Source organism: Balearica regulorum, chromosome 20, assembly GCF_011004875.1.
Source record: "Balearica regulorum gibbericeps isolate bBalReg1 chromosome 20, bBalReg1.pri, whole genome shotgun sequence".
Classification (NCBI taxonomy): Eukaryota; Metazoa; Chordata; class Aves; order Gruiformes; family Gruidae; genus Balearica; species Balearica regulorum.
Genome location: NC_046203.1, coordinates 10,212,884 through 10,235,801, shown reverse-complemented (window position 1 = coordinate 10,235,801; position 22,918 = coordinate 10,212,884). Strand labels below are relative to the sequence as shown.

Here is a 22,918-nt window from a genome sequence, read left to right as displayed (position 1 = left end):
CAGTCCCCTGGAGCTTCCCCAGCTTTCTGAGCCAAATTGAAAAATCAGTGCTCGTGTTCAAGAGAGCCTGTTATTTTAACGCTTTTTAGTTTGAATTATCAGGATGGGATTGAGAAACTCCTCCTCCTTGTCACTTCTGGAATGGAAAGTATTTCATTGTCATCTGGTTATGTCATCTGGCTTTTCCCAAACGTGGACAGAAATGTGGCTTTTCCGGCTCCGTCTTCCCACGCCGCTGCTGGCGATGCGGCCGCTTCCACGTGGCGGGGGGCCGCGATGGGGACCCCGGGTCAGAGATTTCTCCCGTCTTTATTTTCCTTGCGCAAGTCGATTTACTACAAATCGTAGACTCTGCATTGCTTATCACATGCCAGATTCCTTTTTTCCTTCTGTTTTATCATCCTTAATGGCTGCTTTCAATTTGTGCTCATTCCCCACTTGCCATATCTAATTTCTGGGCGTTTTAAACCCACATGCCTCCTGCCTCAATTCTCACGTTTTTGGACAACTCCTGAGCTGTTTAAAGCAGTTCCCAATTTGTCTTTCTCAGCTGGTTCTTCTCTAAATTTGGCCTATTTAAAGGAGCAAGCGTGTATGTTATTGATTTTGGCTTTTTGTTCTGTTTACACAGAACCAATATAATTCAGTTGTGATTATTTGTGCCTAAGAGACCAGAAACTTTTAGCTTTGAGACCCGTTTCCCCTGAGCTCACCAGATGAGACTTTCCAGTGTAGACCTTTCCCATGCTGGACGTTGACAGTGAATTAGAAAACGCTCGTCTGCAATGTGTAGGAATTCAAGGCTGCGTTAGTGCAGCTGCCAGGGCTGGATCCCAGATTCCCGCTGGGAATTGGCATCCTATGGCTGGTGCGTGTCCTGTGGATTTGTTCTGCGCTGGCTTCACCTGTCGAGTACCTGAACGCTTCAGCTCCTGCCCCTGCGGTGCCTCGCAGCTCGCGGGTAATAACACCTGGGCAAAAAAAAACGTTTAAACCTGGTGTTTTAGGGAAGTGAGGACAAAGCTCAGGCTGTAAGTCCCGGCTTCCTGCCGGACTCTTCCTCACCTGGTGCCATCTGCCAGCCCTGCCTAGATGTCTTTTCCACAGGTGACCTAACTTTGACAGAACTGGCTTTTAAATTCGTGGCTTTGCAGAGTTGTTTTCGCGAGGCAGGATCTCCAGCATCTCCTTAAGCGCCAGACCTCCCTCTGTCCCCTGCCTGTCAAATGATTTCTGGCTAACGATGCTCGTGGGCTTAATCATCCAACCCCTGCGATGCCCCGTGGAGCAGAGAGGTGCTGATATCTTTCATTAATTTTCCTCTCTGAGATGTACAGATTGAGGCACCAAGTTCTCTTACAAGCGGCCGTAGCTGAAACTTTACAATGCTGTGGTTTCGTTTGCCGCAAAATGTGTTTTAAGGAAATCAGCACTTGGATCAAAACTGGCAAAACTGTTGGTTGGAGGGAGAAATACAGGTCATGTTGGAAAGCCGAAGTACTTTGATTATATTTTTTTTTTTTTCAGCACTAAAGCTATATTTCAAAGCTGTTTTTAATAAGAAAACTCCCAAAAGCAACAAAAACATAACATCAAAACCACGCTACTTCACAATTTAATTTTTGAGAGAAGAAGATAAATTCTTATTTCAACTCAAAGAAATGGCTGTGGTTTTTACCCCCTCTGGGGATTGCTGCACAGAGAGCAAACATCCACCTTGCTCTCCTCAGGGGAGCTGCTGTCCCGCGATGCCAGTCACCGGCTGGTTACGTATCTCTGCCGACGTTTATCCCCCTCTTAGGGGCTTGTCTGGGGGGTATCAACGGGGAACGCGGCTGTTGAGGTTCTCTCCAAAGGAGCTCCTCAGACTTTGCGGGAGACCTTGGCACCGGTCAGACCACCGCAGCCAGGCAGGGAGGACCACGGTGATGCTCATGAGCACCCATGTGGGCTCCAAACCTCGAGCGAACTCTCTTTCTGGTTAAGGAGGGAGGGTGGATGGCCGGTGATGTCAGGGCAGGCTTGGTTGCATCAGGGACTTGGTTTCATGGTGCCTTCAAGGAAGCTTTTACAAGCACGTGCCAGCATCTTGGGGGAGACCATTTGAGGATGTCTGCTGCCGGCGATGATGGGATGAAGGGAGGGTGTTTAGAAACCTCACCCCTGGTTTCCTGAGGGGAGCGATGTCGTCTCCGCTGATTTATTTTAATGGATTTGATGGGACCTTTGCAGCCTCTCCGCCTGGACTTCAGGGTACATCTAGGCATCAGGTGGCGTCTCTTTTTTAGCAGTTTAATAGCAAAATTTAAAAAAAAAACAAACCACACACCAACAAAACAGAGTCCTGTGTAACAGCCCATTGAGTTTAAGAGCTTTCTTGCTACAGGCGTTCACGTGGAAGCCCGAGCCCAGTCTCCATGGCAGCAGCCAGTGCTGCAGATGAGAAAATATCCTGAAAAACCTGCCAGCACCTCCCGGCCGGTGGGCCCTGGGGACCAGGACAGGCTCCTGCTCACCCTGGAGATGCTCCTTGTGCAGTAAACACCTGGGTGTGGTGCCTTGGTGCTCGTTTCAGAGATGGATGCGTGCGGCTGGCTCTGCGTGCGACCTCTTCTGCATGTGAGCAGAGGATGTGGAATCATCCAGCAAGGTTTTTCTCTTGCTGTAGCAGCTTGTGCCTTGAACTTGACCGTCCTTGTCCTTTGTGCAAGTGGTGAGTCCCTGCAGTAGGTAAGCCTGGAGCTGCTCCTGCCCTCTGCACCTTCCCCCAGCTCCCTGTGCCAGTGCACGCTTTTGATCTAGTGCCCGAACCCTCCCGTGTATGGCTCCGTTGGGTGCTTTTATTTCCTTGACTTACTGTTAATTATTAGCAAAGGCCTTGGCTAGAAGGAAGCTCCGGGCGAGAGCAGGACCATCCTGCAGCCCTGCGTCTCGGTGGGCGCCCACTTGGCTCAGCTGGAGCTGCGTGTCCCGCTTGGGGGTTTGGGGTGGGAGATGGTGATGATGTCCATGGTCTCCACGACGGAACCTGGAAGTGAAAGGCCCTTATTTTCCCCCCAAAGCTGTTGGTGCCTTATTGAATGAAAGGAGAAAGTGCCTGTTGTGGAGTTTCCTGCATGTTTGGGGGCTCGGGTGCCACGGGAGATGGGACCCTGCAGCAGATCCTGGTACCCGGTCGCAGCAGCCTGCAGCAGGGTTCAGCACTGCTTTTTGTTCTGTCTCGAATGAAATACGTTTCACTTTCAGGTTGAAAACCCCTTTCTTCATTTCCTGCATTGCTGCGGGTCTGTTCATGAACAAAAAGTTTGGGTACAAAATAAAAAGCCAAGAAATCTGCTTTGGGGGCGGCTGAAGAGGTCTTCCACACCCCCGCTACCAAATAGGACTAGAAATCACAAACCCCAAAGCTAACCAGGAACGAGTCAATTTTAAAAACTATTTTAATTGGAACTCACAAATAGGCCAAGTCCCTGCCCCCACCAGCTCTCGTTTCTTGTTGGATTTACTATGTGCCAAACCCCAAATTGAATCATGCAGCTGGGGTTGCAGAGGGTTTAATTACCGAGCGTGGCTGAGGGAAGAGGCTCGTGGAGGAGCATCTAACGCCTGGCCCTTGTCTTCAAACCTCCTTGGTGCCAGGAGGAGGATGGGGAGGTAAATGAACTCCCTCTGCCTCCCCCCGAGATGAGTTTTCAGCCCCTTTCGTATTTCAGATGCTCTTCTCTGAGCTTCCAGCTGTTGGAGTTGGAGGTTTACAAATAACGCTAAATTTATTTGCTGGGCAGATGTTGGAGTTTGTGGTGTGGAGCTGCCACCAGTTTTGCCGTGGTTTGCTAACAAATTACGCAGGCTGTGGACTGCATTGTTCAGGGAGGAAAGTGAGCTAGTGGCTGCTAATTATAGTGCTTTAATAGGAGCAATTAGCATCTGAAACTACGCAGAAACTCCTCCTGGACAAGCCACAGGAGCCGGGTGCTGGGAAGGTGGACAGCAGTGGGGTCTATGGCCAAGCACGAGCTTCCTGGGTCTGTTGAGGGGTTTGTGGGTAGAGCCGAGGGCACCTCAACTGCAGAGTCGTCAGGTCTGCCCCGTGCTCTGTGGGTCCCTTCCCGAGGTGGACACGGGTCTTCTTGCTGGAGGTGGGCAAGGAATCGGCCCCGGAGGGCTGAGGAGGGGGAACCAGCTGGCTGCAGGTCCCTTCGGTTCCCCGTTGGCTCCTCTCGCATCCTCTGTGGGAAGGTGACCTTGCAGGGAATGTGGTTGCTCATAATTAACAGCTCAACCGTTTTTAAGATGTACAAATGATGGAGTTGAGTTTTAGCCAGAGCACTTTTTCTGCAACTCTCTATTTGATTTCTTGCCTGAAAGGACTTTGTAAAATAAACTAGGGAGGTTTTTTTAATGGTATTAGGGGGAAAAAAAAAAAAAAAGAAGTGCTGTTGTAGAGTCTGTGTGTGCTCTTTACTGACCACCGCCAGCTCACAGTCATCCTGCTTAAACAGAAACAGGACCACAAACCAAGTTAGTTAAAGCTAATGACAGGGGGCTCTCAGCTGGGTTCGAGATCTGGCTTATATGTGACACTGAAGGAGCATCTGAAGGGTTTTACCCTCATGTAACTGAATCCATTGATTCTGATATAGTTGGGAAGACTAATTTAATGGGCAGCGATGGTCTCTGCGTCGGCTGGGCGATGGTGGCTATATGGGGGCTAGCCTGGATGAAGAGTGTCTGCTTTTAATAGAAACTAGCATTAATCCCCTGGGGCTCCCTCTCCCTGATGGTCGGTAGTGCTGCGTGGCAAGGGAAGAGGAGACAAATGACTGTGCTGTGTGCGAAGGAGCTACGGAGCAGAGATGGAGGAGAAAGCCCGTTGTAGCGAGGGCAGGTTCCTGCCTCTCCTTGGCTGTAGTTTCACAGCCCTGTTTTGCCTTGGGCCCAGGGGCGAGGAGAGGGAAGGTACGTCCCTGATAACGTGTGTGATGGGAGAGCACCAAAGGATCCTGCCTTGTCCTCCTGAGAGCCTCTACCGCCGTAGGGCACTGCAAATCTGACCTTGCAGTGGGTAAAGCTGATGCCTAGCAGCTCTGTCCTCACCTTCCCCACATGCTACACGGCTTCAACCTCTGTTCCAGCAACTTTGGTGTTCAAAATAAAAAATACCTGAGGGGTTGATGAGCTAATGTCTGTGGTTTCCTTGAGATTTGGATCTTACCTCCATGAGAAAGGCTGTAGGTTTGTGGGCGTGCTGGGGTTAGAGGAGAAGGTGGCTGGCAGGGCTGGTTTGCTCTCTGGGCTGTGCGGATGCTATCACAGGGGAGGAACGCTCTTCCCCTGGTTCTTTTCTAACAATTGTGAGTGGTTAGGTGGAAAGGTGCTACGTTCTGGATGGAATTTCTGATTAGCTGATGCTGATCTAAGGGGGGCAGGGAAGGGGCTTGTCCTGCCCTGGGTCCTGTTCCCAGCAGTCAGCGCTGTGCTCTGAGCACCGCAGCCTGGGTCAGTGCTGCTCCCCCATCTGCCTGAAAACTACTCTAGCACCAAAAAAAAAATAAAAAAAAAATTCAGTGCAATTCTAACGTGGCGCAGAGTGTGCCCATACGGTGAGCTTTGCCCAGCTTGCAAATGCTTCTCTATACCGACCGCTGCCAGGAGCTTCCCAGGCTCCCGTATCTCCGAGCAGAGGGCAGGCTGGCCAGGACGCCCGGGCGAGGGCAGGGATGTGCCAGCTGGCCACACTCGAGAGCTTGCCGTGATGCTCCAGGTCCAGCCTGCCCATGCTGCGGCTGAGCAGTACTGGCTGCTTCCCTGCTCTCGTGATTTGAAGCCTGATTTCCCTCCACCTCGAAGGCAGCAAAACCACTGTGATTTAATTGGCAGCGTGTTTTAATTTGTATCAAACTCTGCAGGCTCGTTTGTTGTACGTTAGCGTTTCTCTCGGTGCAAACAGCTTCATTGCAGCCTGTCCCCTTCGGGTGCTGTGCTCTGATGACTTTGTGCAGAGCTTTTGCCGCTGACTTTTCTCAATCCCCTTGGATTTTACCGAGACGCTGGGTGCTGGTTAGGAAACGCAGTCCTTATCTTCCCTTGCTCTTCAGGGCTGCGATGGTAACGAGCTCGAGCTCGCCTGGAGACTGAACTGTGGGCTGGGTAGTGCCCGAGGGAGAATCTGAGAGCATCGACTTGCTAAAGCCGGCTAAGGGGAGCTGGCTGGAGATGAATTAGGGTTGTCTTTTCCTTTGCTAAATCGCTTCTCCCTTCTCTCCTGTTTTATGTGTTTTACCCTTCGGTTGCATCCAGGGTTTGTTCCAATCCGCAAGGCAGGCCCACGGGTCCTCGTTAGAGGGCTCTGGGGCACGAGGGGCTGGCTGCTCACCTCTGGTCTTTGCTTTCCCACTCGCCATCTCTATTTCCTTTGCTTTTTGTCTTTTCTGTCTCATCCTGACCTTTCTCAACCCTTCCTCCTTGGTGCTAGGTTGCCACTTGCCTACTGAACACCTCCTGTAGACACCGTTCTTTAAAAATACGGCTATCGGTGCCATTTGGAGCATAAAAATCCCGGCGATGGAGGAACGCTGGTCCTTTGTCTTGGGACATAGCGCTGGCCGGAGGAACAGAGTAACACCGACACATCGACATTGCCATTGCCTCTCCCTTTGTGGGGTCAAGTCTCTGTCTGCAAATGGGGTGAAAAACTTGTGTTAAGGGCTGAGGAAGTGGGAATATTCCTGTTTTTTCAAAGCTGTCTATATAAAGAGACTGTCTCGGCTCAGAAAAAATATTGTCCCTTTGGGTGGTGAGTATTACGGCTTCAAGGGCAGCCGGGGGTGGTTGGCCCCAAGCCCCTCTCAGTTGCAGCTGCAGGGACTAGAGAGCAACAGGGGTCAGGGAACGTGAGAGCTGGACGTGACCCAGGCTGGGTTCCTCTGGTACCTACGCGTCGTCTTAGATACATCCCTCATGTATTTACCTACCACAGCACCGGAGGGACTAATGAAAATGGGTGGCTTGTGGGCCTGGCCGTCCTCCTCCTGTGGGCGTGAGGGTGGAGATGCTCTGTGGAGGTGTCCAGGGGTTGTGTCCGTGACTGGTATCAGCAGTAGGTCTTGGCACTGCTGATCTTTTGGGAGGATGCTGATTTGCCCTAGTTAGAACTTCTGATGGGGAAAGAGTCTGTAGATTTTGGAAGAGATAAGAGGTTGTCAAAATACTTCATTTCGATATTTAAAAAAAAAACAACATTTTTTTCTGATTTGAGATGGGTTTTAGCTTATAAAATTGCTTGTGTATGAAACCTTGAAATCAAAAGTAAATTATAACAAATTATATATGTCAAAGATAGAGTCCCCCCCAAAAAAAGTTTTCACAGCTGAGAGCAAAGCATTTCAGCTTGATATTTGAAAACTGAAAAAATGAAAATTTTCAGGTTTCCTCCCCACTTGGGAAGGGAAGAGTTCAGAAATCTCCAATCCAATGGTATGACATCCAGCAGCACAGCAAAAGCTTCAGAACCTCCTGCTCCCTTTGGAGCTCCTCTGCCTCCTGAGGCCCTCCAAGACGCGGGGCTTGGCCGGAGGTGGCTCCCATGACCCACCAATACCATTGGGTTCTTACCTGCAGAATCACCAGTTCTGGCAGTGAAATTGTTGGGTTTTTCTACTTGCTGTTGATGCAAATCCACCTTGGTGCTCCCAAGCAAGCATGCATCTTGGGTCTGTGGTGCAGAGCAGAATCAGAGCCGAGTAATGGGTTCAATCAACAGATGGGAAGGACGATGGGAAGGATGTTCCATATCTCCTCGTACCTCTCTGCTCCCCTTCTGCAGCCCAGCAAGGCAAGCATGGGCCTGCATCTCCCTCTAGTGACTTCTCGCAGACTATCTCTTCATCAGCTGCATGGCACCAGCCCCAAGGAGCCACCAGCCCCAAGGAGCCACCAGGCAGGGCTGAGGTCCCACCCAGCTCTGCTGGGTGCCATGTGCCGGGTTGTCCTTGCCCTGTGGAGCTCGGTGGGAGCAAGGAGCAAGCCCTGAGCAGGAGGTGCAGGGCTGATGGAAATGCTGCCAGCTGTTCCAGGAGAGGCAAAGGTCCTTCACACCCACCAGCCAACCCAACCCTAGGTCTGTGCATGCATGGCTCAGTGTGCAAGCCCAGTCTGAGACACTGACACTGCTGCTGGATGTGAAACCGATGGGCTTTTTAAATGCAGGTAACTCTGGAACGTTAACTCCTTTTTCACATTCAGCACTTTTGTCTTGAGTGTAGATATTTCCATCAAGTTTTCCTCCATCTGTGGGTGGTGCCCGTGCTGCGCTGGTGGTTGTAGGGCTGAAAGAGCCATTGCGACCTGCGCTGTCCTGCAGGGACCATTTATCGTGGCAGCTGAAGACAGTGCGAGTCCCGTGCGAGGGTCCCTGTCTGCACTGCCTTCCCGGCCCTCGGCCAGCACCACTGCGGCAGCTGCTCGATGTGTGGTGGGGGCTGCGAGCTCCCCTGCGACCTGCCTGCGCCGTTGCCCCGAGACCACCAGGAGCCTTGAAATATGCAGAAGCAGCAAAATCAAAGGCTGAAGGGGCAGAGCGATCCCCGGAGCAACCCTATACGTTTGCTTTAATTGTTTCAGTAATTACTCTCAAGCTTGGATTTCTGTCACTGGGCTATGGGCTCTTCTCTTGGTGCCCCTCCAGGACAGAAACTCGTGTGGGGATCATTGCAGGGGGACTGTGAGAAGGAGGTTCGTGTTAGCGGGGCCCACGCCGACAACTGGCTCGTGTCCCTCGTGGAGGGCAAGTTTGGTTTTGTAGCTGCTGAACTGACCTGCCCGTTGCTGACGGGCTGACCCGGAGCTTGGGGGGTCCTGCCTGGGGCTCGCAAGCCGCCTTGTCCCCCGCAGCAGCGTTCGTTCACGTGGGAAATGAAGAAGCACAAGTGTGTTGAGAAGGGAAGGGGGGAAAAAAGGTGAGAACTTCAAATTTCATTTTTTTCCTTCTTCCTTTTCAGGACTCCAGACTCACCAATTCAGATTTGACGCTGGGGCCACCTTGGACGTGGGAGGATGCCCAGGAGACCCTCAACCTCCAGCCTGATGGGAGCGCCCTGAATTCGCTCTCTGCTACCGAGATGCCGTCGGCTGAGGAGGAGGAGGACAGCCTTTCTATTGAGGATGAAGGCTTTGAGCTGTTGAACTCCACCTATAATAAAATCACCGGCCCTGGCAGGCCAGGGCTTGGCAGGAGCAGCCTGCGGGTCGCTGGCAGCTCCGGTGAGTCCTTAGTCGTGGTTTCCTCCATTTCTCCTGCACACCGTCGCCGTGCCTGGGTACTTGATGGTGCTTTTATCCACTCAGGACCCTCCATCAAAACACACAGAGCAGCCAAGAAGGAGCGTGCCTCCGACCCCCGGGAGGAGAACGTCACCACGGAGAAGCTGACGGGTGATGCGGGCACCCTGCGGCGGCTCTCACCCGGCAAACCCGGCGATGCTGTCACTGACCTGGACGTGCCTGCCACCTTCGCCAAGGTCTCCCCGTCAGCGCGTCAGGCAGCTGCCCCCAAAGGAAACGTGCCCAAAGGTCCCCTGGGGACAGGGTCAGTGGCGGGTGTCCCGGAGCATCCTCCGGTCTCAGCCAGCCCCGCTGTCCCGGGGCTCGGGGACAGCACTGCCTACCCGGGACACCCCGTCTCGCCGGTGGCACATGGGCAGCAGAGTCACCTGAAGCCGGGACCGCCGGGGCTGCCGGGACCGCCGGGGCTGCCGGTGAGTGGAGGCGATGGCTGAGGAGGGGAGGGATGGGCGGGGGTGCATCTTCCCCTCCGGAGTGGGTGGTGGGCGCAGGCTGCTGAGCTGTGGTGCCAGCACCTTGCTGGGGAAACTGGGCAGGGGAACCTGCTCCGTGCGGGCAGCGTGGGGCTGTGCACCAGCCTGGCCCTGCGAGAAGGTTTTTTGATGTCCCTGAAGAAACTTCGCTGGCAACTGGAGAGACAACTGATGATTCCCTTATCCCCCTGCCCTGGAGATGGTCTCAAGTCATTTAACCACATTGTTGGTTCCCATTTCACCCTGGTCCTGCCCAGAGGCAGGCTGAGGGGCTCAGAGCGGGGCCAACCCATCTCCTCCAGCCCCTGTCCCCACAGCAAACCCCAGGGGTCAGCCCGTGGCCCCGCTGGCATCGCTGTCCTTTGCTTCTCTACCACTGCGACACCCCAAGGTTTGTGGTGGTTCAAAGCAAAGCATTGAATTTGTCTTGAAATAAGTTTTGATTATTTTTCAGATTATTCATCCATTGTAGTGGATGAAAAAAGGGAAATTAAAAACCAGTAAAATTAGCATAGATAAATCTTTAAAGAGGTCATCAGCCTTCATTGAGAAGTAGCTGAAAAATGTTTTTACATATTTTCCCATATTTATTTCTTCTGCCAAAATGATTTCCTTAATTTGGTTAAATTTTCTTAACAATTCCTCCAGAAAATTGCATTTCATTTACCCAGTGCCACTGCCAGCAGTGACTACGGGCACCTTCTCCTCCTCCCTGGGCAGACACCCACGTGAAACCCATCTGGGATGCCCCGAGCCCGGGGCTGTCCTGGGGGTTCACCCGGATGCCGCAGGGCAGGTCTGCACACACGGCTGGCTCTACAGCTGTGTTTGAGGGACCTGGCACTAAATTCGTCATCGATGTGAGCCGGGCTTCCTAGGAAAATGGTTAAATTTAGGATTGCTAGCTTCCACCCTCAAGCCATCTCCCTGTTGCTGCGGCTATTGCCTGCAAAAATAGGAAAAAAAACGGCAAAAGGAACAGATGCTGCTGAAGGATGAAAAAATCCCGGGAGTGGAGGAAACGTCACGGTGTTTGACAGCCCTGCTGTCAGCCGGCAGGAGGGGAGGCAGCACGAGGAGGGGACCAGCCAGGAGGGAATTGCTTTTTTTTTTCCCTCCCATAGAAAGCTTTGAGATGGGCTTTTTCTTGGTCGTGAGCATCCTGGCTAGAAACACAGGTACAAGTGTCTCCATCCCGATATTGGGAGTTTGGGTTTGAGATGCTGGCGCAGGTGGGTGTAGGCTTGAAGCTCTGCAGTGGCACAAGCCGTGCATGGTTAGAGCTGTTATTTTAGCTAAAATTATGTGCTGAGCCTGGCAACCTCTCCTGATGTCTCGTTACCGCTCCCCAGGGCTGAGGGCAGGTGGGCTCTGCCCTTGCTGCTGGTCCCCAAAGGTCCTCCTGCCCCCTTGGGTCTCCGTCCCACCAAGCCCCTTCAGCCGTCCTGAGCCGTGGGGGGGGTTTGGGCACATAGAGCCTGTTTTGGGGCTGCTGCCCAGCCCGGTCACCCTGAATTCATACCCACACGCCTCGCTGATGCCATGCCACATGCTCGTGGTGATGCCAGCAAAGGTGTGACGGATGTTTTGGGTGTTTAAATGGAAGCTGTGGAAGGGAAACCACAGAATTGGTGCCTTTGCCTTGGAAAACTTCATTAAAGGGAATGTGGAGGTCTTCCTTTCGGATTGGGACTTTGCCTTTCCTCTGGTTTTGGTGGTGGTGATGCGTGCTGGGCTTGTGGCTCACCCTCTGACTGCGTGACCTCGGGCAGCCTTGCAGCCGGGACCTGGGCACGAGGCACGATGCGTGTCTGAAGGTGCCGTCTGTCGCTATTCTTAGAGGAAAGGTTTGGAGTTAATGGGGTTTTAGCAGCAACCTTTTCACTTTTGTGGGGTTGTTCTCCTCCCCTTTCAGTGGCAGTGTCGATCAGGGAGATCAGCGGGGCACAGACCTCCAGCCCTGCCCCACCACGCGAGGGGTCCTCTCCCTCGGTGCAGGTTGGTGTACGTCTGGTTTGCCACCCGCAGAGATTTTTATGCCTTTGCAAAAATACTTTGAGTAGCTGGTCCAGTCGGGAGGTGTGGATGGAGGTTGGTTTATCATCCTGCCAAGTCCGGATCGTGCCCTAATGCTGTTCAGGGCGTTTATCGACTGTAGAGCCCACAGACCACATGTCCTCAGTTCCCGTCCCAGTCATCATCCACTGTAAAGCCATCGGAGATTGCTGGGGAAAAAACCAGCATGTTGTGACAAGCGGGAAGTGTTTCTTGCTTTAAAAGCTGCTGATTTTTATGATCTTGCTAATCCTCCTTGCAGGGATTTTATTGTGTTGCCAGTACTCAAAAGCTCCTTGGCTTTCATAGACAGTGTTTCATGGGGGTTCCCAGCTGTCGGTACATCCCCACAGGCTTTTCTTTTTCTTTTTGTTTGGTTTCTGTTACTCAAACTTAGCACTGGCTGTTTAGGAGCAGAGATGTGGTTTCTATTCATAGGCTTAAATTGAATCCCACTGGAGGCATCTGGTGTCGGGGATGGCGTGAACTCGGGCAACAGGCAAATGCAAAGCCTTCTCCATGCTTTCCTCCCAGGAGCCGGCCGCTGTTGGGCAGCACCCCGGGCTGCAGCCATCGGGTCACGCCGCAGGAGGAAGGATGGTGCTGCGGAGCGGTGCTGCCTGCAGTTTGCAGGGCAAAACACCAGCTGCCTTCTTGATGAGATCTCTTGGATTGGTTTTCGTTGTTCTCTCCTGAAATGTTACAGCCCTTGGGTTCGCTGTTCCTGGTGCTCTGAATCGTACTTTTTGGTTTGCACAAAATGGCATCGGCTTGGGAGCTGCTTAAGGGAGGGAAATAGATGCCGTCAAATTTCAGGGGGTGCTGTTGTACCCGTGGCTTGGTCCTGTCCCTCCACCCTGCCCTAGGACTGCACGTGTTGGCTTCACGGCGTTGGTGTTCATGCTGGAGGTGGCCATGGCCAGCGCCTGGGGGGGGAGCAGGAGGAGGAACGGCTCTTTGGCCATCTCAGAGAGGCTCCCGGTGCATTTAAGTGTCCTCGGTGGAGCACTGACGACCGCGTTGGAGGAAGGGTTCGTTGAGCACCCCGTTGGCTCCTGAGATATCTCAGCTGTGGACCTAGGGCACAGGACCTAGGGTGTCCATGCAGGACATAAGCGAGAGGCTGCACCCAGAAGAAGTGACTGGACCCCATAGTTCTTTTGAGGGGGATCAGGGGGAGGCAGGACTCACTGAAGGATCTAATTTATATCTGCACCCATGGTGGAGAGGACGAGCCTGTCCCCAGGCACCTTGCAACGCACACGTGGTGCTCCCAGTAAAATCCCAGTGCCTCCACAGCGGGTACCTTCCTGCAGAAGTGGCCTCTCAGCAGCACGCAGCCAGCTCCTTAAAGGAGGGGTGCTGGGTGGCCGAACAGAGGGGCTGGGAGGGGTCCCTGCCCACTCGGGTGCATGTTTTAATGTTGGGTACAGTGGGCAGGAATTGCTTTATTTTACCTCCTTCGGCAGCGGTGGACCTGGCAGCGTTAGGTTCACTCTTAGGAGAGATCTTAAGATCTTACGGTCTTTTCCAACCTAAATGATGCCATGATTTTATGATTCTAATACCCAAGGTTTGAAAATCGGACCAGAGTTGCCAGCACCATGCGTGTGCCATTTGGCACGAACGCGTGCCGTACCTGAGCTGAGCTCGGGGAACGTGGCCCTCAGCCCCTGGGGAGGGGAAACTGAGGCACAGAGCCCTGTGAGCTCCAGATCTGGGCACCTGAGGTGATGACAGTCCCTCTGGTGAAGCATCCCTCAGTGCCAGAGCCGTTTCTGAACACACCGCTTGGCCTTTTTACCCATCCCGTCAGCACGAGGCAGCGAGGTCGGGGCTGCCTCTGCGTTTGCAGGGATGCAGTCGTGTGTGTGCTGGTGTTAACTGCGGGTGGATTCCCAGGCTTGCTGCTGGGTTGGGCAAGGCTGTTTGCAAGCTCAGAACAAAACCGGTGGCTGTAATTGAAGCCATCAGAGCTGCAGCCCGGTGCGTTATCGGTCTCTGCCGACATCTTCCAGGTAGATTTCTTTCATCGAGGAAAGCCGGGATCTCCCATCTGACTTTGTTTCTGTCCAGACAGATGCTTTGGTAAGCCCCGAAGTGGGGTCGCCGCTTGGCCAAAATGTGCGCTTTTAACTAGAGATGGGCTAGATCGGATCTCACGCAAGTTAGAAGCCGCAGATGTTTGCGTCCTCGTCCAAACTACTGTTTGAGTGTGTGGCCGTGGTCCAGCTTTATGGGATTTTTTTTTTTTTTTTCCTGACACACTGCCTTTCCTCACCAGGTGTCAGGAAATGTGCTCCTGCTCCCGGGCCATATGGCCTGGGCGTTTCTGTGATGGATGCTGCAGGACTACGCCACGCAGCTGGCCGAGCAGAGCTGCTTTCTGATGCCAGGGCAGGAGAGTGGGAAGGGAGCAGCATAAAACCCATAAAATAGGGTGCACTTTCCACCCCACCAGTCTTTTGGGTGCTGCTGGTTTGCTCTGAGTCAGCTGTTTTGGGTCCTGCCTCCCTGGGGCCGGGATGGCCGTGGCACTGGTCACCCAGCCACCCTGGGATCTCCCCGGGTCGTGGGGGTCCCCCTTTGGGGTGACACAGCTCTCCTCCTTTGCCTTTTAGGGTTGTCCTGGGAGACGTGGTCTGGTGGGACCCAAAGGAGACAAAGTGAGTATCCAGGAAAACGCGGGGAGGTACGGGGTGGGGTGTAGGGTAAACACCATGGGTGGTTTGGGTTGGTTTGGGTGTTTTTCATCAAGAGGGCAGCGTGACCTTCTGAAGCTGCAGTCCGGTGGCCCTTTATGTGCGTTTGGAAGGGGAAAGACCTGGTTTTACTGGACGTTTTAAGCCCAGGCTCAGGACTGAGCTGAGTAGACAAGCTGCTGTCTTTCCTCTGAGCCACTTCATGGCTCTGCAGAGGCGGCAGAGCAGGGACGTGAAGCAGCTTTAGCTCAGGTCACCTGAGGAGGAGGGATGTTGGCGTGTCCCAAAGTCCAGCCCCGTGCTATTTCCACCAGCTCATCTTGGAGGGACATCTGCCCTCCAGCAGTGCCTTGGTCAGACCCACGGCTGCCCTTCCAGCTCCAGGAACCCGGCGCACAGCAGCCTACACGGCACGGCTGGGTCTCCTGCTGCACGCAGCGTTCCCTCGTGCACTGACAGATGCTTGGAGATGTTCTGGATTAAGGGTGGTGCCTCAGTTTCCCCCATCAGTAAAACAGCGAGAGTGCTCCTAACCCCCTTTGCGCAGCACTTTCCATCTTTCCCAGGCTGTGGAAGGGCAAACTCATTGGCCCCTGAGTCACAGCACTTCTGTGCGCGTTAGCTTCAGTACCTGTGGCATTTAGATAGGTCCGGTCACAGGCACGTGCGTCTGAAGCTCATGCCTTCTGCTTTCCCTGATGTCAGGGTTATTTAGATCTTAAGAGCTGGTTTGAACCCAGGAATGTGCCTAGACCAGGCTCTGCTCAGATGCTGGCTTGAGTCAGAGCCCGTGCCCAGCCGGTGCTGACGGTTAGACCCCTGGCTGGTTTTCAGGAGCTGCTCTTGTCTTCCTAGGGGTACCCTGGAGCCATGGGGCGCACGGGCCCCCCGGGTGATCCGGGCCCTGCGGGCATCCCTGGTGTCCCCACCATTGTCCTCTGGAGGAACTCTAGGGAGGACTGGCAGACATTCACGGTGAGTTACAGCCGCGGTGGGCGAGCGCTCGGGGACCCCCTCTTACACCAGCTCGCACGAGGAGCCCCTCTTACACCTCCCATCAGCTCCCGTGCAGGCGCCCCTCTGCTCTGCTGGGATGAGAGCTGGGAGGAAGGGTTTGCAGTGGTCCGAGACTCGTGATCTGCAGGGTAGGAGGACAGGGTCAGGGGAGGCATGTGAGGACAGAGGGAGGATGCCAAGGAGAGGGGTGCACCTTGCTGGGGACGGCTCGGCGGGCAGCTGTGCCTGGTGGGAGCGGCATGCACCCTGTTTACAGCCGTGCTCGCACAGCTATCCCTCTTGCCCCAGTGACTGACTGGGAGATGTTGGGTCCCTGTGGTCCACACACATCCATGGACCTCCCAAGGGTGGTTCATGCCCTACCTCTGTAGGACATGGGCCAGAGAAGATCCAAGCCGTGCAGAAAGCAGCCCCTCTCCCGCTCGGCGTTGCCAGTTACAAAGCATTGCTCCTGTTTTCTGCCGTGCCTCAGCTGTGTGCCATGGCTTTGGCTCGCAGAGTTTGCGCCCATCGAGCTTCTTGCTGAGCCGAGATGTTTCCTCACCTGAACCCTGCTGCTGTGGGGAGCACAGGAGTGGGGACGGACCTGCGGGGAGGCAGAAGTGCTCCAGCTGCTGCACGGCTGGCTGCAAAGCTCCGTGCACCGCGGGAGCGATCACTGCAACGACCCAGCCAGCCTCGTCCAGGTTCCCCGACAGCACAGCCACTGCCGTGACTAAGCTTCACTTCAAACTCCCTCTGGAGCCCGGCCCGAGCCCAGCAGGGCAATGGCTGGAGGGGTTTCTAACTGCCTTTGGGCTGGAGCTCCCTGAGCGGGGATGCTCTCTGCGCTGTGCGTCTGCAGTGTCCCTCCGATGGGGCTGCAGCTGGCCGGATATCGGCCGCTCGAAGCAGATGCCGGGCAGGATGGCTTGCAAGGCAGGTTGGTGCAATGGGCAGAGTAACGGGCCGGCGAGAGGCCAGGCTCGGTGCTCCGGCTCTCTAAAAGCTTTAATGACCTTGGGCAGGACGTTTGAATTATCTTTAGCTCGTTCATTTGTGAAGAGGGGCAGTGGCATGTCCTGCTGTCAGAGCACGGTTACAGCACTTTGCAGGGCTCTTTGCTCTGCACACTCAGTCAGAATTGCATTTATATTTTTTTTCTGCCTGCGTTTGGAAAGGGACCTCAGGCTTTGTCCTTCTGCGGGCAGAAACGTTCACGCCTAAGGATGTTGCCGTAGACGGTGATTTGTTTGGTGTACCACCGCTTGCGGTGCTTAGGCGCTGGGAATGCTGGACGGAGCAGACGCTCTCGTCTGCGTTTGGGAAGCCGAAGCCGGAGGGCTGCCAGGGCCCTGGCCGCAGGCTCCCGGGGGGTTTGCGTGCTGGCGCTTGGCCCGGGGCTTTTGGCAAAGTGCCGATCTCGAGGGGAAGGCAGCGTCTGGCGAGGATGATGTGGGGCACCCGCAAGCCTTGCTGGGCTATTGTGTCTGTAGCCGTATGACCCCGGCAGTGCCGGCGTTTTGCTCGGCAGCAGGAAACGGGAGTGCAAAGCCACGGGCTGGGTTTTGCTAATCTCTGTTGAGATAGCACAGGGCTGAAAAGCTGAGTGCCGGCTGCTGTGAGGATGGGGGGGCTGTCTGCTTCTGCGGCCCCCCACAACTTGCTGGAGAAATGCTGTGGCTTGGGACAGCGCTGCTCTTGGGAACCGAGCGCTTGTGCTGTGGGGGCTGCAGGGGGGGCATCCTGGGCTGCTGGGGTGCGTTGTCGGCTCAGCCTTTGGAAATGCAGGTCAGAGGAAGCCCCTCTTGGGGCGGGGGACGTGACGCAGTGTGATGCACTGGGAAAGCAAGGCACACGGGTGACTGTCCCAGAGCAGTTATGGCTGTTGGGATGCTCGCTGGCCTCCCCTGCTCCTTCCTGATGAAATAAGCTTTTGCTGTCCATGGGAATTGAGCAAAATCAGCTTAAGGCCACTGCAATTCTGCCCCGAGCCCCTGTCCTGCGTTTTTGTTCACAACATGTTGACAGTCATTGGGTTGGCCAGGACATTGTCTCAGTGTAACTGGAGGGGCAGGAACTGTTGCTGTCTTGTTCTGGCAGCATTGACTTCGGTAGCGGTGGAGTCCCAGAAGCTGGGGAAGGAGGAAGGAGAACTGAAGCTCCCGCAGTTATTAGGGAGTTTAATCTGCAGCGCTAGAGTCCGTTCTTTTTATCTCTCCCAATACCTTTAAAAGCAAGAGGTCAGGCTGGGAAATGAGAGCTGGTAACCTTAGAGCAAAAGAAAATAGTGCTCCTTGCAAAAAGGAGGCAACCTTTAGGGATTTCCTGCTACTGAAAGGTCAGCAGCTAACGCGGCTCTGTGTCTGCGTGGCGTTATGGCCCTGGGGTGGGCTGGGGAGGGTGGCCAAGACTGGGCTGCAAGGCGTGAGCTGCTCCCCGCAGAGCTGTCGGAAGGCTTTTCTCTGCCCTGCTCTCAGACTGGAGTTTTGCAGGAGGACAGATCCATACGGCAATCGCTCCCCAGGCTCCATCCCTCTGTTTGCTTTCCATCCCCGTACCCGGCACGCCGTTCCCTGCTGACCAGAGCTGCAGCGAGCAAAGTGCCGACTATTTCCTGCTGAAATTGCAGAAGGCAATTAATTTCTCTCCCCTCTCCTTGGCATCTGGTGTTCTGAAATACGAGTTCAGGTCTCCTGTGGGGTTTTTTTTTTTTCCCCTTTTTAAAAGGTTGGATTTTTTTTTTTTTTGAAGCCTAATGAAATAATATCCTGTCCTGAGTGAATCTGAGTTCACTGATTCCCGAGACAAGGCAAAAGCATTGGCCATGCTCCAACCCCCCCTAAAAAGTCTTTGTGAGCAGCTTTTGAGGGAAATGAGAACTTGCTGGACGGGAGGACCATGGCCTGGCCCTGGCAGGCTGGCAAGGACTGCACCCGTTTGCTCACAATAATCAATTCAGGATCAGCTTGAAAGGACCCGAGATGCCTGGTGCGGCGTTAGAGCTAGTTAAATGCATCCATCCATCCGTCCGTCCGTCCGTCATCTGCCCCCAAGAGCCCCGCTCATTATTACAAATATTTCCATGTGTTGAAAGGTCTGTGTTTATTTTCGTTAATGAGTTCCTTGGCTTTCCTCTGGTATCGCAGGACGGATCTTTGGAGGGGGGGACAGGAGGGGGTTTCCCAGCATCCCCGAGGCTGAAGTTGGGGAGCATGTGGGAATCCTGCCCCTCCAGCTGCTTGGGATTGGGGCGATGAACAAGGGGGGGCTTCTCTTAGCCTTTGATGCAAGCCGGGATTTGGAGGAGCTGCCCGGACCGTATGTCTGGGCTCACCATGGGGAGGAGGAGGAGGAGGAGGAGGGGGAGGAGGAGGAAAGGTGGGGTTTGCCTCTTGAGTATCTGTGGTTTGTGCTGCTGGGAGGGCAGGAGGGTGGCTGGTAGTTGGAGATAGACATTGTTTTGTTTCCTGGGCATCTCCCAAAACTTGGGGAAACTAGACTTGGAAGTGTGCAGAGAGGAGGCTGTGCCGTGAGTTTTTAGGACCTTTGCACTGGCTTTGAAATACGGTGGGGTCAGTTGTGACTACCATGGGATTAGCCCACCCTGTGGCTTTTGGGTGGGTTTTTTTTCCCTCTTTGTGGTCACCTGGTCTTCTAAGAAATCGGAAGTGCATGAAAGATTTGGCTGCTGGGAGCAGCGAGGAGCAAGCCTGCCGGCCACGGCTGCTGGAGGATCTGCTCCTCTGGGGCTTCAGATGGGGCTGGTTGGGATGAGGTTCCCACCTGGGGCAAACTGCTGGGTTTAGTCCAATCTGGGCTAAGTATGACGGTACCTGCGCTCACCAACAACACGTTTCCGACCTCTGCACATGCAAAACATTTCTGGTGCCCCAAGGCTGCTCGGGCATCCATGGGGGAGCTGAATTTCAGCAGATTTCAGAAATGGGGTCTCCGTCTTCATTTCCTAATGAGGCCAGCAGTTCCTTGTCTCCTACACGTAGTCCTCAGGTTAAGCCTTGTCTCGTGACTTGCATACACGTAGTATTAAAAAAAAAAATAATTAGAGGACTGGTTCATTGCTGTGTCTTCCCAAGCAACACGAAAAAGATTTTGATGCCAACAAAAAGGGATTTAGGGGTGGGTTTTTTTAACGTTTTGCTTCCTCTCCATTGTCCTTTCAGCAATCATCGTTTTACCAGCTTCTACATGCAGGCTGGCCGGTGAGTATCGCTGTTAAGCAAATTTCTGTGGTTTGGTTTTTCCTCGGCTTGGTCAGCTGCATTTTCCTCTCTCCAAGCACTTTGTCAGTGAGATTTGTTTTACTGACCTTTCTCTTCTTAATCCAGAGAAAACCTGGAGCCCCCGGGCCCCCAGGACATCCAGGGAAGGCAGGAGCACCTGTAAGTAAGAAAAGCCCCGGTGTCCCCTCGGCGGCCGGGTGCCGATGGCCCCGTGGCCACCCCAGCTGGCCTGGGTCACTTGTCCCCAGTCACTTGCACGGTCGGGGGCTGCCCCAGAAAGTTCCCTGCTGCCCGGTGCCTTCTGGTGTGCTGTAATTAAGGGCCTTGGGATTGGGTTTCAGAGAAGCCTGGTGGTTTGCTCATCTGCTTCCCACCGAAAGCCGGGTGATGTTTGATATTAACTCCCTGGGTTTTGCTGGCAGACGCAGCCCCTGCCCCTCTGCCTCTGCCAGCTGAACGGGGCTGGCTTGTCTTCACCTGGGCACCGGGTTCCTGCCCCCGTGTTTGGATGGGGACCATGTGGATCCCTCCCGGAGGCACAAAAACAAGCCAGAGAACGGCTGATGCAGTACGTGTGTGGGGCCAGCCCCGTGCTGGTGGGTCTGCAGCCCCCAGGATTGCTGGGTGATGCCTCCCCCCCTGCCTGGCCTCTGCGAACGAGGGTCTCCGGGGTCTTCTTTTGCCTCAACACCACAAGGCAAAAGAAATAAAGGCAAAACTCCCCCATCCTGACCTCCCGAAGGGCACCAAAGGAACCAAACCTGCCCTGGCCACAGAGCCTGCGAAGGCGGGGGGTGTGCTGAGGGACACGAATCCTCCGGCTCTGCCCTTCCCGAGGTGCCTCTGTCGTCCTCGCCGTGACAGCCCCGCGGGGGCTGCTCTTCGCACGGGGTGGCACCGGGGCACGCGTTTGTTGACTCGATCCCTGTTTGTGCGCAGGGACCCTGCGGAGATCCGGGGGAGCCGGGCGAGAAGGGCCAGCGGGGGTACGCGGTGAGTGGGGTGCTGGTGGGGGTGCCTGCCTGCGGGGCGAGGGGGGGCTTGGCTGCAAGGAGAGCCCGGTCTGGAGAGGTCGAGCGTGCCCTTGGGGCTGTCCTGGGGACCCTCGGAGACCCTGCTCCTCTGGGATCAAACCCGGGGGCACTGGGTGAGGCGGAGCTGTGACAGTTTGGGTGCTGTGCAAGGAAACGTGCGCCTGGTTTGAAGGGACGTGGGAGGTGACGCCCCGGTCCTGTCTCTGGGGACCTTGCTGTGGCTGGCAGGGGTGGCTCTCACCACAGGCTCGTTCCCCTGACTCAGCCCATGCTGCAGCTCCCCTTGCCCCCCTTGCACCCCGCTCCAGCAGGTACATGGGCTCGGTGACAGCTCAGCACAGTCCTTTTGGGTGCTGGACTCTGCCGTGCATCACCCGATGCCCTCCCAGGCAGGTGGCCACAAGTTGGCACGGTTGTCCCAAAAGCATTCCGCCCTTTTGTCACCTTCTGGAAACCACCCGCCTCCTTCCCCGCGGCTCTGGCCGAAGGGATGTGTGAGCTCTGACTGCACTCTGCCACGGGAGCCCTGTGCAGCGTGCCCTCCTGGGACCCGGCCACCTCCCCCGGGACCGAGCGAGCCCAGCTGCCTGGGGGGGGGTGGTGGGACGCCCCGTGGGTAAAAGGAAGGGAGAGCAGATGTCCGGATCTCCCAGCATCGCTGGAGCTTTCCACCTGCTCTCCCACCCGTGCTCGCTGGTACCCACCCCTCGTGGGAAGAGCTGGTACATCCCAAACCTTGTCCCTCTCAACTGAGCCGATGTGCAGGTGTCCCCCAGCACCCCCTTGCCTCTCGCTCGTTTGTCCTGGTTGCTGCTGGGCTGCTCTGAAGGGACAGCAGCACCCGTCCCTGCTGCTCCTCATCTCCCTGCCCACCCATCTACCGGGGCACTCGTCTTCCTTCAGCCCTCCAGTGTTTCCCCTCCTGCATAGCATCTCCCAAGCGACCTTAACCGCAGCACCGTGGTCCCCTTGGCTCCCTCCCAGCAATCACCTCCCTTTCCTCCCGCCATCTTCTTTGTCATCGCGTCTTCCTTTCCAAAACTGGGGTGGCTTTTCCTCCAGCTTGAGAAGAGGAGCTCGGGACAGGCTGGGCTTGTCTGGATCGATGCTGCAGGAGGATTCGGATGGGCCGGCGAGCAGGAGGCAGGCTGGTTCCTGGCAGCTCTGTTGAACCTTTGAGTCCCAAAAGACAAGAAGGCAAAAGAGAAGAGTCGCTATCTTGGGCAAGAAACGCAGCTATGCCATCAGGCGCTGTGTGTCTGCTCTCCATCACACGTCCTGCTGCCAGGTGTCCTGTCACCCCCGGCCCCGCTCCCTTGCAGCAGGGATGCACCCCAGGGAGAGTGTTTTCCCAGCTGCCAACATCTGGAAGGCGTCACTGACTGTGTTAAGCCGTTTGAGTGTAAACACTGGAGTCTGTTGGCATAGCTTAACCAAAAGGTGCCGAAGTTATTCTCCGTCTTCACATAAACAGGATCTGCGAGGGGAGTCGGGGGGGATTAGCACAGGAATTTTTCCACCCATCACAGTCCATCTGCAAGCCTGATGTCTTCGGTTCGGGGGGCCGTGTCACAGCCACAGCCCTGGCCCTGGCCCCCTGCTCTCCTGCTCATCCTTTGGCATCTGCCAGAGGTTTTGCGTGCCAGGTTTACAGCAGGGAAACTCAGCTCCAGTTTGGACTCAGCCCTTGACCAGTCTGGGGTAGTTTTTGTTAAGGTTCACGTTTCTGCTAGACCTTGGCCCAAGAGGTCTTTGATGCCCGTTCAGGCTCCAGCAGGTCTCTGCTCCCACTGCCTGGGGGAGGCTGATGGCATGATGAGGGATGAGGAAGAGGAGGAGGGATTTCATCCACCTGCATGAGCCCCTGAGCACACAGTCGGGTTGGGTTGGGTTTGCCCATGGTCTGTTTTGCATTTGGCCCATCTGCTCGGGCTCGCCTGCCACGGAGCACAGCCAGAGGTGCCTTGCAGCCCAGGTCTCTCTCTTGCAAAATTACAAATAACAATAAATATTCCCCAAAGCTGGGACTGGAGGTAGAACGGGGCAAAAACGCTGGCTTTTGGGCTGGGTGC

General features: G+C 54.9%; 1 protein-coding gene across 1 annotated transcript in view; it reads left to right on the top strand.

The window, feature by feature from the left end:
* The window catches only part of LOC142604653 (uncharacterized), a 95,612-nt gene that overhangs the window by 46,598 nt on the left and 26,096 nt on the right, over window positions 1-22,918 (top strand). The window contains exons 7-13 of the mRNA XM_075772638.1: window positions 9,000-9,261; window positions 9,346-9,755; window positions 14,492-14,536; window positions 15,428-15,547; window positions 19,753-19,791; window positions 19,918-19,971; window positions 20,752-20,805. Coding sequence (XP_075628753.1) covers window positions 9,000-9,261; window positions 9,346-9,755; window positions 14,492-14,536; window positions 15,428-15,547; window positions 19,753-19,791; window positions 19,918-19,971; window positions 20,752-20,805 — 984 coding nt within the window. The remainder of the gene's footprint in view (window positions 1-8,999; window positions 9,262-9,345; window positions 9,756-14,491; window positions 14,537-15,427; window positions 15,548-19,752; window positions 19,792-19,917; window positions 19,972-20,751; window positions 20,806-22,918) is intronic.